The sequence below is a fragment of the Monodelphis domestica genome, chromosome 2 (genome assembly GCF_027887165.1).
Source record: "Monodelphis domestica isolate mMonDom1 chromosome 2, mMonDom1.pri, whole genome shotgun sequence".
NCBI lineage: Eukaryota > Metazoa > Chordata > Mammalia > Didelphimorphia > Didelphidae > Monodelphis > Monodelphis domestica.
Genome location: NC_077228.1, coordinates 157,874,606 through 157,896,426, shown reverse-complemented (window position 1 = coordinate 157,896,426; position 21,821 = coordinate 157,874,606). Strand labels below are relative to the sequence as shown.

At 38.0% G+C, this 21,821-nt stretch overlaps 1 protein-coding gene across 12 annotated transcripts in view; it reads right to left on the bottom strand.

The window, feature by feature from the left end:
• SIPA1L2 (signal induced proliferation associated 1 like 2) overlaps positions 1-21,821 on the bottom strand; it is a 274,744-nt gene that overhangs the window by 123,626 nt on the left and 129,297 nt on the right. For all 12 annotated transcript variants that reach the window (XM_007481608.3, XM_007481611.3, XM_007481612.3 and 9 more), the window contains one exon: positions 10,369-12,181. In XM_007481608.3, coding sequence (XP_007481670.1) covers positions 10,369-11,842 — 1,474 coding nt within the window. In that variant the 5' untranslated portion in view covers positions 11,843-12,181. The remainder of the gene's footprint in view (positions 1-10,368; positions 12,182-21,821) is intronic.

Below are 21,821 nucleotides of genomic sequence, written 5' to 3'. Positions count from 1 at the left end.
CCTCTCTCTGATTTCCTACTTCATTCTTTCTATATTTTGTAAATAAATTGTAAATAAATCTCTTTGGAATAATTAAATTCCTGGTGACCCTATTTTAAATATAATCCATTCCAACCTTTTCATGTAATTAATCTTTTTTTCATTATACTATGGCTAGGAAGTGGATTATTTTAATTATTATTTTATTAATTTATTTTTTAGAATAATTTTCCATGTTTACATGATTCATTTTCTTTCCCTATCCACTCCCAGAGCTGACAAGCAATTCCACTGGGTTGTATGTAGCAAGTGGATTCTTAAATAACAAATACAGCCAATCATAAAATAAGACAACTTAAATTACATAAAGTTTTGGATAATCAAAATCAATGCTGCTAAAATGAGAGCTATGGGGGAAGTGGAGAAGTCTATCAAGTTGCCCTGATAAAAGTCTTATTTCTAAATATCAAGGTAACTGCTATACATACATGAAATCAAAAATAGATAAAGAGGTCAAAGCATACAGTTTCCATTCCATACAAAAAAAAATTGCATTTCTTTTATTAGTGATTTGGACAAATAAAAAATTCTCAAGTTGGGAACAAAAAGCTATCAAGCACTGAAAGAAGGGAATGATAATGATGTCTCTACAGATTATTTACTCCACTATTATCCCTGTAATGCCAAGAATTCTAACCATCTCTCCTATGTTAGATAATCAGTTTAAAATATGATGAGATGGTATGGATTAATTTTAATCTTCAGATCAAATAGAACAAATCTATCCAGATCAAAATACTGATGCTTAAACTATAGTAACCTGCAAAATTAACTTCTGTAGAACAACTATTTCCTAATTATATTGGATAAAAGGTACAATACTGGATTTCTATTTTATTCTCACCCCTGTCACTAGCTAAATTATATGCATATTTTCCCTCTTTTTGGCTATTTCATACTTGGATTACAATTTGGTTACTAAAGTAGAGAGAGAAAAACCTGCAAAGTTTTAGGCTTCAGTAGCTGCTTTCTATGATACCTAGCCAAGTTTTCAATTCTACTAAAGAATACAAGATGTTAAAATGAATATCTTACACAATCCCATTTTGCTGTTAAATAATGTCATATTTACTCTAACATTTGTGAGGATTTCCCCAAATCCTGTTTAAAAAATGAATACTGACTATGCCTTCCTCGTCTCCTTCATAAAACAAGTTAACCCTTATGGAATATCTTTCATAAAAGATCAGTTTGTTAATATGCATTGCAAAAACCTTTCTCTATCTAGAGTTATAGAAAAATAAGAAAGCCTTAATTGGATTCTATACATTTAGACCCTACCCCTACCTACCTAAAATCCTTGAGTATTTCAAGTAGATGAATTCCATCAAATTAAGAAGGAAAAAAATGAATTAAATCTTTCTCAAGCAGAATTGTTTGTTGTTATTTAGTCTTTCCACCTTTCTGACTCTGTGATTCCATTTAGAATTTTCTTGGCAAAGATGCTAGAGTGTTTTGCCATTTTCTTCTCCAGCAAACTAAATTAATTAAGTGACCTGTCCAGGGTCACATAACTCATAGGTATATGAAGTCACATTTGAACTCATGTCTTTCTGACTTCAGGCTTGGCACTCCATCCAGCTGTCCCTAAAGCAGAATGGAAGCTTCTACCTGGGTATACCATGAAATGAATGCTGAGATGCTGAATGATGACCCATACATATATATCCTGTGTGGGCTATGGAGATCCACTGAATTTTTTTTATATGTTTAAGTAACATGGGTAGGATTCCATTATAGGGCTCTTGACTTGTTAACTGGGAGGAAGACTGATTTCAGGGGGAGAAGATCAATCAGAAAGCTGCTTCAGTAGCCCAAGAAAAAAAGAAAGTATTGATGGAGAAAAGAGAACAGAGTTTAGAGATGCTCTAAAGGCAGAATTCTAAAGTTTTGGTGATATGTGAGCAAAGGGGCAGGACAGCAAAGAGTCAGGGTTGATGCTGAAGTTGCAAATTTCAGTGACCTGAATGGCAGTAGCTTCAAAAATGGGAAAATCTGGAGGATAGTCGAGTTTGAGAGGGAAATTATTTCTGCTTTAGTTATCTTGAACTTAAGAGGCTAAAAGGGCATATTCCTAGGTTGATGACATGGGCATGACATTCACTGGAGATTAGGGCTATTTACATAGATTTGGGCGCTCTCTGCGAAGAAACAATCAAACTCAAGGGAGAAATGAGATCACCAAAAAGAAAAATAAAGGAAAAGGTCAGAGCTCAGAGCCTTGGAAGTTACCTATGGGTAGGAGATTAATGACAATGTCACAAAAGATATTGAGGCAGGTTCCGATAGATAAGAAAATCAAAAGAGCAGTGTGTCACAGAAGCCAAAGAAACATACATCATGAAAGAGGAAGGAGATGGTAAATAATGTCTGCCCAGAAGCAAAGGATAACAAGGATTGAGAAAAGTCATTGGATTTAGCAGGTAAGAAATCACTGGTAACTTTGGAGAGTCTACCTTGTGTTCTGGCAATGGAATTAAGGTTTCAAGGCACTGAGGGAAAATAAAAATATATGGTAATAAAGACCAGACCAGATGACATGTTTCAGGATCTTCCCATAATGGTGCCTAATATACACTGATTGGATTGAAGTCTCATGGAGAGCAAAATTCATTAATATTAATTGAAAAAACTGGATAGTTTTACTATAAAAATGCAGTTAATGCTATTTTTAAAAAAACTGATAGTTTAGCTGAGTATTCATGTTAACTCTATAGATATATAAGCTCCTTGTGAGTAGGGGCTGTTTCTTTATCTCCCAGAGCCTAGAATGGGGCTTGGAATGCAGTACGCACTCATTTAATATATATTAATTGATAGGATGATTACCATTCTTGTCTGTGAGCAGGATGAAGGAGCAAGAAACAAGCAATTGGAGAACTCAAAAAACCTAGTTACTTATTCATGTAGTATCTGCCAAGTGGTCTCTCAACTTGGTGAGGGAGGCAACTATTATTATCCCCATTTTACAGATGTACAAAGTGGGCTCTGTATTTCAATTAAATTTGTCCAAGGCAACACATACTAACATGTTAGATTGGAGACTCATACCGGAGTCTCTCTGGAATACAAATTCTAAAGCTCTGGCTATATAAAAATGAAGAGAAAAAATAATTACAGAATGGATGTTTTGTATTTTCTAGAGAGACATGGGAAATAAATATTGTCCAGACCCAAGGATGAATCTAGGTTTCTCCCTTTATTTTAACTTTCTGGGAACCCTAGAACAATATTTCTTAGGTGTTAGGATTGGAAAATATAACTGCCCACCCTGAATGCATCATAATTATCAAGATTTACTCAAAGTGGTATTATATAGCAAGTAGCACTAGACTCACGAAGACCTTCATTCATATTTCCTAGCTTTATGATCTAGAATGAATTACTCAAACACTTTGTTTCAGTTTCCTCATCTTTAAAGTGGAGTCAATAATATCATATACCTCCCAGGACTGTGAGGATCCAATGAGGGTATTGACAAAGTACTTTTCAAACCCTTAAGTGCTATATAAATGCTAGCTATTATTATTAATATTATTATTATTACTACTACTACAGCACTATTACTATTATTATTATTATTATTATTATTATTATTATTATTATTATTATTACAGCACCGAAAGGAAAGCTGTGAATGCCCCCATCTTCCCATTAAGACTAAAGTAATCTGTTTTCCTGAAAAGTCTGAGAAGGACAAAAATATTTAAAACATTAAGTAATCCCCCAAACAGGAGGCTTCTGGTTAGGGTTCTTAGGATCTCCTTTCTCCCTATGATTATATGTGAAAAGGGTTCCTGAAGCATAGATACAGAAGACCCAGAACAGTATAAATGATCTGTTTCCAACAGTTTTCCTCTGGTGCCTGCCATATGGAACTAATGGAATGATGATACACAGCAACTCTTTTCAGGTATAACTGGGTAGTTCCTCTATGTTCAGAGCTCCTTTGGAATGCAATAGGAGCTCTGGTTTAAGGCTACATTATCTGTGTAAAAAAGGCAAGAATTAAGTCAATTCTGTTGACCACGGAAGGAATTTATGTAATAGAATAGTACTATTGTAAGATGGTGCTCCATTCACCCATATGAACTTAATAGCATCTGACTCCATATTAATTTTGTTCAACCACTGCATAAAAACCCCAAAGAAAAGTTACCTATAAAATACCAGTGGGCATGAAATTGAAAGCAAATGCAACCAAGCATCTGCTGCTTTAAGGTACATCTGATATGTTGAAGTATACTCTAGTCTACAGTTCTCATGTTATCTAAGACCAAATGAATGAGTTTAGAATTTTGTAGCTGCCTTTCCTCTAGATAACTCTTCCCTAGAGACTTCCCTGACATATGGCTTTCTCTGTTTCTGCTTCTCCCCATCTTTTAGTCATTAAAAACAAATACTATTCTTTTAAGTTCTGGACCACCAGTGTGGACACACATTTTCTTTTAGAAAATCAAGTCTTATTTATCAACCACTCCAAGTCCTACACTTTACCAAAGGATGGCTGGCTAAAGTTAAAAGTGACTTGACTTTTTTTCAGCAAATGCCATGAAATGAGGCTGGTAGTCATTGCCTGAGACATGATATAGTAAAAGTCATCAGAACCAAGGAAAAAATGAGCTTAAGATTTCTTTTTTGGAGGAGAGGAGGGAGTGATGGGAAAGAAAAGGCAATGGTATAATATTCTCCATCCTTGTGATCAGAGATCCTATACTGTCCTGTGTTAATAACTACTTACATTCAAAGATTGCCAAGCACTTTTCTCATGACACGGTGAGTTGGCAACACAAATATTGTCTTCATTTCACAGGTGTTGAAAACAGATCTCAAAGGTTAAATGACTTGCCCATGGTCAAATAGATTAGTAGTAAATGGTACAGCTAAAAGTGAACCTAGAAGTAATGTGAGGCTTAGAAAAATTAAGGATGATGTCTTATTAACCAATGGTTTGATGATGAAAAATATTTAAAGAGAATGCAAAGACTACTAAAAATGTTAAATAGGCATTAAAGGTTTTGCCACATTTGAGCCTTTCTGTTTTCTCATGAAATGGAGTCTAAGACGTATCTATTTTCTATGAATTATTCCATCTATCATCTGGTAATGTCTATATTGTTGCCCAGTGATTCTGCTACATAACCTCCAAGGCCAGAAGACAAAAAACCTGCTTCCCTCGCACAAACATTTGTGAAATGTGAATCGGTTTGCTCAAGAGCAGTCACATATTCAAATATATATATATATGTGGATATATATATTATAGCTGAATAATTCACATACATATACCAAATAATTAAATTTAAATCAATAAGACATCTGCTGAACATGTGCTTGGTGCTATGCCCCAAGGAAATAGTCAATAAGACATCTGCTGAACATTTGCCGTGGTGCTGGGCATCAAGGAGACATTCAAAGATATATAAGATGTAGTATTTTAAGTCATTAGAGAGGAAGAAAATATTTTGATAAAAATATATAAGGGGAAATATGGAGTTTTTCCGTATTTTCAGAGTTCACAGAAGGGGAAGGTCTGTTGTAGCTAGGGAAACAAAAAAGATTTAACAGAGGAGGTAGAGTTTGGTCTGAGCTTTGAAGGACAGATGGGATTTTAAGTGGCAGAGATTATACTGGGGAAGAGGGAAGCAAGGGTATTCCAGCCAAGGGATCAGACAAGTGTGGCATGTCTCTGGGAAATGGCCATTAGATCTGCTTGGATTTGACATAAGGATGGAAGAGAAGTGCTAAGCCATTCTATAGAGAGCACCAAATGCCACGGTGAGTTTGAACTTCATCAGTGGGTAAGAGAGAGCCAGTGAAAGTTTCAGATTGAGGGGAAATACATGATGAGACTTACTTGTCAGAAAATGTAAGCTGACTTGAAGGTTGCAATCAGAGACCATTGCAATAATGGCAGCAATTGCTAGCAAGCATGCTCATTGATGAAGGAATGGCTCAACACATTGTGGTGTGGGAATGTAATGAAATATTATTGTTTTCTAACCAAAAATAAATATTAAGATTTCAGAGCATAAGAAGACTTGTATGAACTGATAGTTAAGTAAGCAAAACCAGGAAAAAAATAGATTCGATGACTACAAAAATATTCATGGAAAGCAGAACAAACAAGAACAAAACAAACAAGAAGAAAGGTGAAATTGATAAAGACCAATCTAGTTTGGCCCTAGAGCAGAACTGAAAAAACAAGCCACTCCCCCTTCCTTGTGGATAGTAGATTATTGGTATATGGAATACCGAATATACTATTAGACATGATTGAGGAGGTAACTTCTGCTGAGCTGCTTTTTAAATTGCTTTGTTAAGAATAGAAAGATTTCTGGGTAGAGAATGGGACAGGGAAATCAGTGTTTTATAAAAATAAAATATCAACAAAAAATGAGATTAATGAAACAGGTAGGATGGACCTGAACTCAGACAATGGCAATGGAGAAAAGAGTGAGAAGCGTGTATGACTAGAGGGGACTTAGAATCTGCCTGAGAAAAAGCAAGCTAAAGTTTTATTTCACACGTGGAAGTGGGGTGGGGTGGGGGTAACAAACACTAGAGAAAAGATTAGAGGAATGCAAAGTGATTTTGAAGCCCAGATTAATCTGGCCAATTATTCCTTTTTCATTAGTCCTGGTACAAGCCACTGCAGAACCACTGTGATTTCATTTGTCATAAAATGATATTTTGGCACAAAGCAGTCTTATGATATTTAACTGCCTAATAGACCACATCTATGATTTTTTCAAGTCTGCCAGTTTCAATATCTTCCAGTGATTAGAATTAGTTCTATTTGCTTGAAAATGAAGTCTAAAGCTTTGCACAATGATCCCTCCTGAGGGGTAGCACAGAAAGTCCAACAGGACTTGCTTGTCAGCCCTCTTGCAGAGATCCTCACCTGGGGGAGCAGAGGAAGGGGCCTCAAAGGCGCTGGCCAAAATGCTGAGGCTCTGCCAAGACAACAGTGCCACAGCCCATGAGGGCTGACATCAGAAGGGTATGTGGGGTTAGGAGGAGTCTGCCCTTCCCTTCCCTACTTACCCTCATCCTACCAGGGGTACTCCCCATCCAAGAATATGGGCTGCACCCTGTGCCTTCCTTGCTTCCGAGGAAACTACCAAGAGCTGCCACCGATGCTGGTGGAGCTAATTTCATTTTTGCTCCTCACTGGGCCCCTGGGGAAGAGCTATATTTAGGGAAAACAGGGGCAGAGTTCCACCAGTTCCTCTGGAAAGGGAAGTAGTGAGGAATGAGGCAATGCTTGCAGTCAGCTCTCTCTCATCCCTCTCAGAGCAGCTAGTACAGAGGGGTAACCTCAGAGGCCACACAGAAAGACAATGACCCCAGGGAGGAGGCCATTGGCCAGTTCTTACTGTTACTGGAGAGAAGCCCCATGAAGCAGGTCAGGCTCTCCCAGGGGGCTGAGAGGAGGAAAGTGTGGGAAAAGGGGAGAGGGGAGAAGAGGGGAAGAGGGAAGCAGGAAAAGAAAAGGGAGGATGTAGAACAGGAAAAAGGTCAAGACAAGGAAGAGTTGAGAGACTTCTGAGAATAAATATTCTGAAGAAAAGGAAATGGGTTAGTCCAATGGCAGTCTGCTTCCCTAATCAAGAGAGAATTTATTTTGGATTTGATATAACTTTAGGAGGAATGAAATTCTTGATGAGAAACCAGTCTCTTCCTCCAAGTGCTCAATTAAGTGCTACCACACAACTCAATAACCTCACTTAATTACAAAGGAAAGAATGAGGAGATGACAGGCTCCCCAGCTCTTTAGATGTCTGGTTTACCACCTCTTGTGAATTCCTGAGACAACTAGGAAACCAGTCTGGAATAAGTTAGAATTGTGGATATGGGAGAAGCAAACTACAAAATAAAAAAAAAGCACAAGCCTGAGAGTTGCAAGCCACCTTAAAAATAAATCTAGCCCTAAGTCACTGAGAAAAGTATGAGGCCTAAAGTCTAACTGATGTTGTTTCTCAGCCATATCTAACTCTTCATGACTCCTTGTGGGTTTTTTTCTGGCAAAGATACTAGAGTGGTTTGCTATCTCCTTTTCCAGCTCATTTTACAGACGAGGAAACAGAGGCAAACAAGGTTAAGTGACTTGCCTAGGGTCAAAAAGCTTGTAAGGGTCTGAAGCCAGATCTATATTTGGGTCTTCTTGACTCCGGGGTTGGTACTCTATCCACTGCACGACTTGACTTCTCTAAATTTAATTGAGTGACCTAATAATACACCACTATGACCAGTCATTTTTGTAGCATTTCTGAAGTGTGTAGTTTCTTATGTACATTTGATCCTCAGAACAAGTCCATGAAATAGGTGTAAATGTATTATTATCCCCCTTTTATAGAGGTTTAAGTGACTTGGCCATAGTCAAATTGGGAGGAAGTATCTGAGGTAGGGATAAAACCCATCAACTCAAAATCCAAATCCATTGTTCTTTCAATGACACACAGGTCTTCAAACTTCATTGTCTGGCTTTTTCATGACATGTCTATAATATATCTGGTTCTTTAAAAAAAAAAAAGAACAGCCCCATATCTAGGATTCCCAAGCCATGTCTCATCCAGAAACAGAACAAAGTGGCTTTGATAGAGGTAAGGGCTGGTAAGCCAATGCAATTTCAGTCCAGAGGAGAGGACTGAGTCTACAAGGTCCAAGTTAACCAAGAACATATTTTTCCAAATGTAGTCCAAACAAGATAAATTTGATATCTCTTAAAACATGTGCTACCTAATTAGATTTAAAAATCATACATCCACTGGGTAGAAAAAGAACATGTCTCTTAAGACCCTGAGGGAGCTAGCCAGCATCTTGGAAAGCAATCCCTTTGGAAATGTAGCCTGGCAACCAAAGTACAATAGCCTCAGGAACTGAAGACCCAAAAAAGGACCTTCCTGCCTCCAAGCTCCTCCACAACATCAAGCAGTTCTATATAAGAAGCTGATTTAATTCTGTTGGTGACAATGAAATTATACCATTCTTCACTTTATTTCATATCATTCTCCCTTGTATTTTCTCCATGATTTTTTCTCCAGTGTAAGCAATATGTGTCTTGTTCACAATGTGACAAACACTGAAATATGTATTGTAAAATAACATACATACAACCTATATAATATTAGCCTTCTTGGAGAAGGGGGGAGTTGGGTGGGGCAGAATGTGGTCTGCAAAATGTCAAAACAATTATTAAAATTGTATCATATATAATCTGGAAAAATAAAATAATAATTTTTTAAGAAAATGATATTTAAGAAGAAGTTTTAGCATCTGCTTTGTTGCAACACTCTAAAGACGATGAGACATTTCCATCTGACTTATCGCTGAACTATCCCATATCTGTTATTCCCTTATTAAAAATGTGAATTCCTTGAGAGCTCACAAACTCCTGCTTTTCAATTTGTAGGTCCAGTACTCAGCATTTTATTTTTGCACGTGGCAAAAGTACTAAGTGAATGCTTCATTCATTCATTTGCTCAAAGGTAGTCAACTTTCATTTCCTCCATAAGGCTGGAGAGAACTGCTTTTCTGCTTTGGTGGGAAAAAAAAATGAAAAGAATGACATTACAAGGAAGTGATCAGAGTGTAATGATAACCAAGAAAGGCTTTCTTAGAAGAGATACCTTTGGAGTCACGGTTTAACCTATGTTGGCAGAAGGGGCAGGTGATACAAGGACAAAAAGCTGCCTTTAGAATCGAGACGACCTCGCTTCAAATCTCACCTTGCATTTTCCTAGCAGCGTCTACAAACAAGTCTCTTAAACTGCTCTGACCTCATTGCCTCCTCTGTAAAATGGCAGTAATAATCCTTGCATCTGGTTCAGAGAATTATTTAAGGCATGAAGGAGACATACATGTAAACTGCTTTACAGACTTTAAACCACTATGTCTTCAGATGTCTGGTTTACCACCTCTTGTGAATTCCTGAGACTAGAACTAGGAAGCTGGTCTGGAATAAGTTAGAAATGTGGATACAGGAGAAGCAAACTACAAAATACATGTTGTATGATAAAATACATTCAACCTATAGCAAGCCTTCTGTGATTATTATTGTTGTTGTTGGGAAAGAAAAGAGTAAATTTTCATGTGGCCAATTACAGAATAACCCAAGTCAGGAGAATGCATTTCCAAGTAGGGACTAGGCCAAGGATGATTTAAAGGGAATGGAGAGAGCAAAGTCGATGGGTAGCTTCAAACCATTATCTGCAGCGCCATGATGTTGCTAACAAATAAATAAAATGAAAGGTCATTTTTATTTTCAACTTAAAAATAGGATGATCGAGAGCATCATTCAATGGCATGATAAAATTCCCGCCTTACCTTTCCCATAGAAAAATTTTCGGTAGTAGTAGGCTCCGAGGTCAATATGTTCTATGATGTAACGCTTCACTTTCTCCCTGTGGATGGGCTGGTTTTCTCTCGGCACCTCCAGCACCGACACACCAGCATTCGTGCAATGGGAGCTGAGAGAGGACTCGAAGGAACAGCTCTCGCCCGTGGCCGAAGCGGCCGAGTTCGCCCTAGAAAGTGCAATCCTTCTGTCTCCCTCCCCGCCTGTCTCATTCCTGAAATAGGGACAACTCAGCACGAGGTCGTTGCTCTTCCCGTCGCCCTCGTCGGCGTCGAGGTTCTCCTTCGAGTTGAGGTCCTCCTTGCTTCCCAAAGGGGATTCGCAGGTCCCCGCCTGGCCCGCCGTCATCTGCGTCTGGGATGCGGCCGAAGCGCCGGTGGTTATGTTTTTCCTTTTCCCCACGTTGGCCCGCGTCGCCATGGCTTCGTTGATGTTAAACAAAATGCTCTGGACATCATAGTGCGCAAAGCACTTCTGACAGTTCCACGGGCGGACGCTTCTCTCGAGCCGACTCTCCTCCAGATCGGACGTGAATTTGAAAGTCTCGTGCTCGCTCTTGACGGTCCGCAGCTTCCGGAAAAGGGACGTCTCCACCGACTCCGATTTTAATCTCCGCTTGAAATTCTTGTCCCTGTCCCTTCCCATCAGCAGGGCATTGTCCATGTAGTCTAACCCTGAGATACGAACAAATTCTCCTCTAGAAATCTGAGCCGCGGCGTGAAGGCTGGGGGAGATGGCGGGATCGCAGTGGAAGAACTCCGGAAAGCCAAATGGGGCGAGGGCTTTGTGCTCATAGTTGTCTATTCGGTACCCTCGGAGCATCGCAAAAAAGTTTTCCCCCGACAGACCCTGCCGGTCAATGGAAGACGTGCTTCCGTACTCCCTGTGCAGGGCGGCCCCGGTGTTGGGGTTGACAGCATTCTGGTCCAGGACGTCTTCGGCATCGATGTCGCTGATGGTGACATCGCTGTTGCTTCTCTGCCTGATGGGGTGAAGCCCTCCTCTCTGAGGAGAATGGATGAAGATGTCTCCTATTGTGTACTTGGCCTCCACAAACTCTATGTCGAGCTGCTCCTCCGTCTGCCCGTCACTCTGCTCATTCTGCCCATTCTGCAGGACTGCTGTTTCATATGGGGTTTGAGATCGGCTCTCCCACAATGCCTTGCAGCTCATCTCCTTGGGGCAGTCCTTCTTGGGAGGCCACTCAGACACCCTGGCCCTGACGCCCATCTTGGGCATAGCCGGGGTCCCGTTGGCCGGGCCCCCGCTCTCACTGGCATTGGGGACGTTCAAAGACGTAGGGGGACCCATGCTACCATTCAAGGCTTTAAATTTTCGAGCAAAATAGTCATCCGACTGCATGGTGCGTGGAGAATCCTTAAACTTCGAAGAGGCTCTGATGAACTTGTGCGTCTCTTCCTGGGACTGTCGTGGATCGCTCATGTCCACTCACAGGCGAGCAGTGATGAGCCTTGCCAGGAAGCCTGGTGCCACTGTAATTACATTGTTATGTACAACATCAATAACCAGGGGCAGGTTGCTAGCACGTCGGATGCAGAGAGAAAGACTGCTCTTATACTTATGCTTTGTCAGTCAGCAGTTTTGTTTTTCCGTATGGTCTATCTATCAATCTATTTTTAAACCAAGAAGGGCTGTGAGTCCATCAATTCTTCAAAAGAAAGAAAGAACTTCATCCATGCCACTTCTGATAACTTTTTTTACAAAATTTCCTTCTTGTTCACTAATATTTGGTATGACATGTAGGCAAGAATCTCCTTTTACCTAAAATGAAAAGGAGAAAAATTACCATTAGCAATGAACATGTTTCAGGTTGAGGAAATCCTGAAGTATGGCATAGAAAGTTTTTTTTTTATAAAACATCGACAAGAGCAATATATAATCAATGGTTATAGAACAGAATTAAAATATAAAGTATTAGTTTTGAAAACATACCCAGACAATTCTATCTTGGACCTTAAATGAATTCTTTTAGGCTTGTGCTTCAGTTTTTTTCCCCTCCAAATTCGGGACAATTTCCAATAGAATTACAGAGATAGGAAGGGACCTCAGAAATGACCTAGCCCAGGCTCTCTATACTGCTGTAAAATGTGTACTGTATTTCTACTGTAAAATTTCTTGAGATCATGAGTTTACACTTGTGAATTATTTTGAGCCTACCAAAGGGAAGGATAGTGTGTTAAAGAATCCAAACTAGTAAATTTCCTTATTTTCTTTGGCAATCCTCTAGTGCCTGTGTCTGAATCCCTTAACTCAAACGATTAGTGCTTTGGATCCACTGGCTTTAAAATACACTTCACTGGTACAGGAGATCCCAGAGATCTATACTCCACTAATTCTAAAAAGGAGAAAAACCAATAATCTCAAGCATTTAAATAACAATTTAAAGTCTGCAAAGGGATGTCTGGTCTTTTTCATTTGACTCTTAAGATACCTCAGTGATTGTTATTCCCATTACATGGAAGGGTCAGAGACAGACTTCAAATTTAAGTCTTATTCTCAAATCTGGCTCTTTTCTGATTATTAAAAAAAAAAAGCAAAACCTCATTGGAATCAGTAAGTAAAATAATAGATGATAAACTGAGGTAAATCACGGACTCATATTTGAAATGAAATTATACACTATCATACTGTGCTCATCTCAAGCTCGATTAAAAAAGAGAATTCTGCATTCAGTGGGAAAACTGGATGAAATCATCTCTAAATCTAAGACTCTATGATTCATATATAAGCATTTCAGAATAGAAAGAAACTCCTTATGAAGCAATCCAATTTAAGAAAAATCCCCTCTATAATATTCAACTGGGCATCAAACCTTTCCTTGAAAACTTGAAAGGCAAGGAACCCATTTCTTCCCACAGTACCCCATTCCACTCTTTTTTTTTTTTTTGTGGTGAAAGATAGAGCAATGATAAGCAAAACTCTTAGCAAGTTGTTATTTTTCCTTACATCAAACCTAACTTATCTGAACCTATATTCTTCATCTGCAAAATGGACATAACTTCTACTCTGTCTACCTCACAGAGCTGTTTTCGGGATGAAATGAGATTCAGCAAATGCTCAAAATTCAATACTTAAAAGTAAAATAGGCCATGTAACTGGCCATGTATGTAATTTCATATAAAAATGCACAACATTCATACATGAAATATATTTGGTCACTAAAGGTAAACAGAAACTTGACCTTACATCATCTCTCCTTCAGTCTAGATGTAAGAGTCTTCTAAATAATTCTGTTAATTTTAGTTGAATTTTTAAAAAAAGACCAAGTAGAAAACACTTCCCTAACCAGTGCCTCTTCCTGACTTGGGAAGGGGGTGGGGGCGATGGGAAGGGGGCAGATACTTTGTTCTGAGAGTTTATTGCCTTCTCCACCCTCCCCAGCTATCATGAAAATGGAGCGTCCAGAGTGTTGAGCCCCACAGAAGCTTTTCTTCCTTCAGCATCAGGGAAGCCATAATGATCTTTTAGAATGCAGCAAACAAAGATGAATGAGTAGTGGGAAGCTCTTACACAACCAGAATAATCTGAAGTCCATCTAGATGAACACTCTTCCACTTTACTGTGGGGTAAAGGAAGAGGTGGGTAGGTGACTGCATACTATCCATCTGGCAGCTCTCCTGTGATAAGTGAATTTCTGATATTTAAAAGGATCGGAGAGGGTAAGTCAAAAAGTCCTTTCCCTAGCAAAAGTACACTCCTCACCAAAACAGACGTCTCACAAAATCCTCCCAGAGACACAGGGGAGTTAGGATTGAGCAACACATAGGTAACAATCGCTTTCCAGTATCTTTCTCTGGTCAATCAATACTCGCTGATTGACTGTATTAATGTGCACCACAGACTGCTGCTGACACAATACTTAAAACAACTTTCAAGGTACATGATTATGTATCATCTTTGATGTAGCTCTGAGTACACAGTAAATACTGAGGGCACTATATTTTCTTTTAGGGATGTAGCATAATTTGTAGAAAATTCATGCATATCCAATTCCATGTAACTTAAGCTATACAACCAGAAGAAATAATGGCTTATTCCTAATAAACAGCTGCAAACTTGACTGAATGAATGAAGCACTTATTAATCAATCGATAAACACTTATTAAGTGCCTACTATATGCCAGGTTTTTAATATGTGCAAAAAAAGTGTGCTTTGGTGGATAAATGAGCATGATAAGTGAAATCTAAAGGAAATAAAAAACCTATCAATTAACTTCTCTTTCAAAGGAGATGATTTATGATAATAGAAAACAAATATAGTTGAAATATTGGATAAATATAATCCAGATTAAAGTTGGATCCATCTTTCTTCATTTACTCTTGACCGATGCCTAACCAATACTCTTTAAAGCTTTCTAAAAGAAAAATTAGTCAAAAGATTGCAAACTGAAAGAAAAAAAAATTTCTATATCCCTTCCCTCTAAATCTTCTTATAATCTTATTTGTACTAACTTACACTTTACTAATATCTAGCTTCTAGATCCTGGCATGGTCATATGTCTATTAAAGTTTTATGTGTAAATTCCTTATGACTGAAAAATGTGTGAAGGCCTTTAACTCTCAGGTTTTAGAGAAAAGGCATAAATCACTATGAGTTTCTTTACAAAAACAAAAACCCCCTGATCATCATTTTAAGTTTGCAGTTCATTTCCCTACAAACTTAAAGGCCATAAACTTGTTACTGAGAGTATTCCCTCCACAGATTCTCAGCACTCTTTCACTTAGTAGTGAATCTCCAAGAGTTGTTGTAGTTGAAAATTCATCACCCTAGAGCCAACCTAGTGATTTGCCAATCTAAATTGTCTTATACAATTACCAGGACTGTACACTAAGCCAGTTTTCCCTTGTGGTGGCAAGAGCAGGATTTCAATAATGTTTCTGGAGTTCAATTTTGCATTTAATAAAAGATGTAAAAATCATACACATCATCAAATTAAGCCCAAAGTACTAATCTGGTTCCCTCCTCTGCTACAGAGACGGAAGACTATAGATGGCGAATGTTGGGTATGCTGTCAGATAGGGAAAGATGTGTTGGGTTTAAGTTTTAACTGCTTTTCCTATATAAAAAGGCAAAATTCAATATAGAAAGGGAATATTTTGGGAACTAATTAATATGAAAATAAAATCTAACTGCCACATAAAATAAAAGGAGGAGAGGGTATAGAATTGGTTTCCAAATAAGATTTTCAGAGAAGAATCTTAAAGTACCTAGGGGCAGGAATTAAGGCCTATAAACATAGGATTATATAAAGCAGGTCGAGGGGCACAACATGAAGAATCAAACCTCCATACAAAAGAAAAAATGATCTTTAAAGGAGAAATTAAGTAAAAGAGCAAAAAATGATATTGGAATCCAATACTCTTTAAACAAAATTTTTATTATGTTTCAGTGAGTCTGTGGGTTTGGTATCATGAATATAACAGCCCATAATTAGAATAAGAGTCGATGGATCTGTCTAAGGCAGTATGATACAGAGAGTGAGTGATGGGAGGGGAAGGAAGACGATAAATGAGAGTGTACACGTGCGGCTGTTAGGTAGTGGGTTGCTTAGAAAAGGTGTGGCCCAAGATCTTTCACTCTCAGTCCATCCTTCTGCTTCAGGAGAAATCATCTCAGGACCCCTGAAGGTCAATAAGAAATCTATTTGTCATAGAGGTAAGCCTGATGCTTTCAAACAGGACACATTGTTTCCTCTGACAGTGGGCATGTGTGTGGCTTCCCTTTCCACAGTTCACCTCCATCAAGATTAAAAGCAGCCACTGGCAAGATGAATAGCCGGGGTGAGAGATTCAGATTTTGTTAACAGAACATAGTGAAAACAAATGGCCTACATAAAGATTAGATTAAAAAATCAAACAAGCAAACAGACATGAATAAGTGTGTTCTGTGTACAGAGCGCTGGGCTTGAAACTAAAAGAGATTCTGAGTTTAAGATAATTATAAAACACAAGACAGTTAAGTGTACTAGAGAGTTTCAAAGCCCAGTGTTCCACGACATCAGAGGAAAAGGTTAATATCCAAAGTAAGCAGCATATGCGCTTTAAATGATGAACAAGGAATAGTTTTCAAAGCGTGAAAATTAAATTATCAAAAACCTTGTGGAAAAGTATTTTTAAACTATGAAATGAACATTTCTAAAACATCTATCAGCTCCTATTGATATCATTTTAAAATTTGCAAGATTATACATTACATAAAACATGATGCTATATATCTGCATATAACATATACATGTGTATATAATATATATGGATGCATATATGGATATAATCTGATTTGATCCTCACACTAGCCCTATCATTTTTTCTTATGCTTATTTTTCAGTTGAGGAAGCTTCAGCTGAAAGAGATTAAGTGGCATAACTACTATGTGAGGCAGAATTTGAACTTGGAGTTTCCTAACTCGAAATCTAGCCATTAAATCCACTAGATGCTACAAGGTGTCACTTCCTACATATGAAAATAGCAAAAATTGCAGAAGACACAAAACATCAATGTTGGAGGTACTGTGAAAATACAGACACTATAATTCACTGCAAGTTAGTAAATTGTCTGAAAACCATCTCATGACTGGGTTTACATCCCCCAAGGAGATCAATGACAGAAAGACTGGTCCCCTGGGTGCCAAAAAATTTATAGCAACGCCACTAGTAAGAGTAAAAAGGTAGAAATAAATTTTGCGTTCAACATTTGGGTGAACAGCTGAACAAATTGTGGCATGTGAATATAATGAAATATATTATGCCACAAGAAAGGATCTGGCCTCACAGACAGGAAATCTATGTTCCAGCCCTGCCTCTGATAAACACAAGTCACTTAGTATCTTGGTACTCTGGGCAGTTCTCTAATTCAGCATGGTGCAGAGAAATTAAGATTTCATTATTTAATTAATAAGAATTAGGAAATAAATTAAATCTGAAGGAGATTTCTCTATACCCATAAAAATCACACACCCAGCCCCTAAGCCTATCACAAGGAATATTAGCACAAACAATTAGGGAAACCTAGGAAGTCTGTCATCAAATCCTTTAATGACTTCAATAATGTAAATGGAGACAAGTCAAAAATAAACAAGGATGGTTTTTAAACTTAAATGTGTATCCCTTGTTAAAAAGTAAGTATAGGGGCCACTAGATGGCTCAGCAAGCCAGGGCTAGGGACTGGAGGTTCTGGGTTCAAACTTGACCTCAGATACTCCCCAGCTGTATGACTCTGGGCGAGTCACTTAACCTCAAATTGCCTAGCCTTTTCTGCTCTTTGACCTTAGAATCAAGGGTGATTCCAAGATGTAAAGTAAAGGTTTTTTTTTTAAATAATAACCTATAAAAATGAAGTTATATTTACTATCAGTTGCAACTATAGTACACATTTCCTAGTTATGTGCATGTTATTTAGGTACATGAGTAGGCATGTGTGCATTTAAAAGGAAGGTATGATGGGAAGCAGGGTTTAATAGGAAGGGATTGATAAGCCAAAACAAAATGTGCCCTTCCCCTTATGAAGAACCACAGGGTTGGAGAGAATGAAGACACCTGTTAGACTATACAGAAGTTGTGGGAATAAAAAAGAGGCTTTGAAATGGAATCAAAAGTCCTGGTAACTAATTACATTCAAAACAAGTCTCAGACACTTAACTAGCTGTCTGACCCTGAGCAAATCACTTAAGTGTGTTTTCCTCAGTTTCCTCATCTATAAAATGAGCTAGAGAAGGAAATGGCAAACCACTCCGAGAAAACCCCAAATGGAGTCACGAAGAGTCAGACATGTCTGAAAATAACTAAACAGCAACAAAAAACAATTAAACACTGATATCACAGAAAGACAATAAAGTCAGAAAAAAAGAAAAAAGTTTAGGGGGAAAATTTTGGGGGACTGTTGAGTTGGGGATGCTATTAAGATATACAAATAATATTCTCATGTGATCAGAGATGTGATTCTGGATTTCTAAACAAAACTCAGACACGAAGTACAAATTTGGGAGCCGTCAGCACAGAGGTGATAGCTGAAGCCAAGAAAATAAATAAAATGGTCAAGGGAGAAACCTGGAGAATATGTGAAAGGCAAAGACAGAATTTTGGGGAAAATATCTATCTTAAGACAAAGCAAACGCATAGAGACTCAAAATGACCTAAAAAAGCACAAGTTTAAAACCAACTAGATAAATTAATCACATGAAAAACAGTAATTAAGTTTCCCCCTGGAAATTACTAAGTCCATATAACAAAGTCTGAACAGAATTTCATTTTCAAACTGAACACAAACTTGGTCCTGAAGAAGAAATGAGTTGTCTCTTCCTTTCTTCTTTGCAGTGGGGGGACAACTGTTTTGTAATGTGGCACATACTATCAGATTTAGTTGATTATTTTATGGAGACGTTTTCCTTGCCCCTCTTAACCTACAAAAGGGATTACTCTCTGGTTATAGAGAACAGAAAAAGGATATTAAGGTGATGAAAAAAGTATCGATAAAAATGTTTAAAAAATGTATTTTTACCCCTTCACAATGGACACAGGATGTGCTTGTCATTCATTCATAGCTCAAACAACAACATAGGAAGCACTGCTGGTTCAAAGTCAGGTCGACAGATTGTATTGGTCTTCTTTTTAACCCTGACTCTACCCTTCCCCTGGTCTCTACAATGTTGCTGGCTGCATTTTCCTACATAAAGAAAGCCATCACTTTAGGAATCTAATACGTAGATTAGTCACAGTAGTACACAGAGAAATGATGCACATGTATATGTGTGTGTGTATATATACATACATATATACTCTACACCTCTATACTCAAATTTTTAGCTAATCTATTGAAGATTACAGTGATTTCTATAGGTTCCAAGTACAGTGGGACTGGGGACAGAAAGAACAGCTAGTTTATCAGTTCATCTATGTTCTAACAAGCATGTTCTGCCATGGATATAACCTCATTTCCTGAAAATCCAATAAAGGAAAATTTATCTTTCAAAAATACAAATGAAATGGCAGTGGCCCATTAATATACAGATTTCCAATAGCAAATTCATTTGGTGTACATAATTATAATTTAATTAATATAACTTTTCATCAAAATTGATATTCCTAAAAAGCTAGGTACATTTAGATTGGTTTTCATGGACAGGATCGGTTTAGCAGTACATACCAATCCTTGTAATATCAAAGAAAAGTTTCTTTACTGAATATAAAAATTCAAGTTTTTCCACTCTAAGACAGACCTTCCCTTCTCTGCCTTATTCTACCTCCAAGGAGGAAAAGGAAAAATGGGGAGTGTTGGAAATAGTTTGTATTCTTTTTCTAGAAATCAAAGAATGGCATGGTCTTTTATTTAGCACATTCCGGCACACATTCTCATTCATTCTCTATCTATCTTTTGTCTCTGTGTCTCTCTTTCTCTCTCTCTGTCTGTCTCTCTCTGCCTCTCTCTGTCTCGCTCTACCTTTCTCTCCGTCTCTCCCTCTCCCACTTCCTCTATTTCCCCCCTCTTTCCCTCTGATCATCCTCTTTTCTCCTCCTCTCTCTCAGGATAGAGACCTGCTCCCAAACATGGTCAAGAAAAAAAAAGATGAACTGACTGGCTACATGGCTGCAAATCTACTGCCAATTCTGCCTAATGGGTTTGCTGCATGTTATGCAAATAACTCTTAAGTTCATTCCACTAAAGCTACAAAGGCATCCTTCTGAGCTATGCCCAGCAGCTGGTTCATTTGCAAGGGCTTCGTTTCACTTTAAGATGGCACATTGCCAAACTCCCCAGGAGGCTGGCTATATGCCCATGAATGGTTCAGTTCCAAAACAGGATGGCAAATGGAAACTGTACAATTGGATGACCCTGTCAAAATGAGGCCACTGGGCACCCCTACTTCACATCAAAACTGGGAGATGTGTCTGAGTAATCTGGAGGGGCATTTATATATTTTTTGTCTGGGGGGGGATTAAAAATATATCCCTCTTTTCTTCCTTCCCCTAACATCTTTTCTCACATATATTACATCTTTTCCTCATTTTAACAGACTAGATAATTTGCTTGTGAATGCTTTAATCTCTCAGTTTGAGAATTCATTCACAATGAGGGCATTTTTCCTCTTTTTTTAAAAACATACTCGTAAACTTTTTAAAATTATGGTCTGCTTTGGCAGTAATGTGATGTCCACGGACTCCTTTGAAAAATATTGTTTGTAAATGCATGGAGTAAAATATATTGAGTTACAAAGGAAATCATTTAGACTGAAATTGAGTTATCAGTTTGTTTGTTTTTTAAAGTTCACTGAACCCAGGTTGAGAACTCTTATCTTATAAAGAAAAATCTAAGAGCCATTTATCAAATGAGAATATGGAATTAAGGTCAGAGGTGAAACTAATTCATGGCTGGGTACTATTTAGTAATTGACCAATTTCAGCATGCAACCAAGTAACAAACCATCATTGAACACAAGGTTATAATAATTCCCAGTTCTATTAGTACTTAAAGACCTCTGAACTATTCTTTTTATCCACTTGCCCCTCCAAGACAAAGAGAGCTTTAACAGCCATGGTAGAGATGCTGCTTTAGAAATAACTTAAGTACACGATTCCCAAGGTCATTAGGAGGGATAAGTCAAATTCTGTGCCAAGAGAGTGGACCTTATCAGAGCTTCAAGTGCTCTGCCAGTTAACTTCCTGAACAGAGGCTGACCTCCTTCCCAATAAGGTTCCTCTTCTGTCCTCCCCCTGCCAAACCATGCAATTCGGAGTAGGAAACTGAAGGCTGTTATTTATCTTAGAATGGTCATTGTTTTGTGCTTTACAGAAAATTTAAAAATAAGATGGATCTGTATATATCTACTACTAAGTTAAGCTCAATTTTGTTTCCTTCCTTACTTTATTACCATCCACCAGGGTATAAAAACATGTCTCTTGTTATTTGTATATTCCAGACGTTTTGGCATCTTCTCAAAAAATAAAAATGCAGTAACTAGCTAGCCACTCCACAAGCATTTATTTATTAAGAACCTACTATGTGCCAGGTACTATAATAAGTACTGGTGTCTAGGGTCACCACCATCCAGTTAGGCATTCTGATCAGCTCCACGGGAATTTATAAGATCTTGCAGGCTCTGAGTGTTGATGTCCAGTTGGGAAAGAGATGAAGATATCAGGCAATGGCTCATAGATTGCTCAAGAATCACACAGGGATCAGAGAATTTCAGAGTGACAAACAAGGATTTTGTTCTCATGCAAATGATCTCAGAAATACTTAAAGGAAAAGATGGATGGAAAGAAATGGAGAAAAATGTGATACTTAAGCACAATTATCTTTAAATAAAATGTTTTTCAAAGTTTTCCATGAGACATCAGTGAGTCTTTAAGGCTAATATTGTAACTGTAATTGAGCCACTTATCAGGATTGCAGCTGTAGCAAATGGATT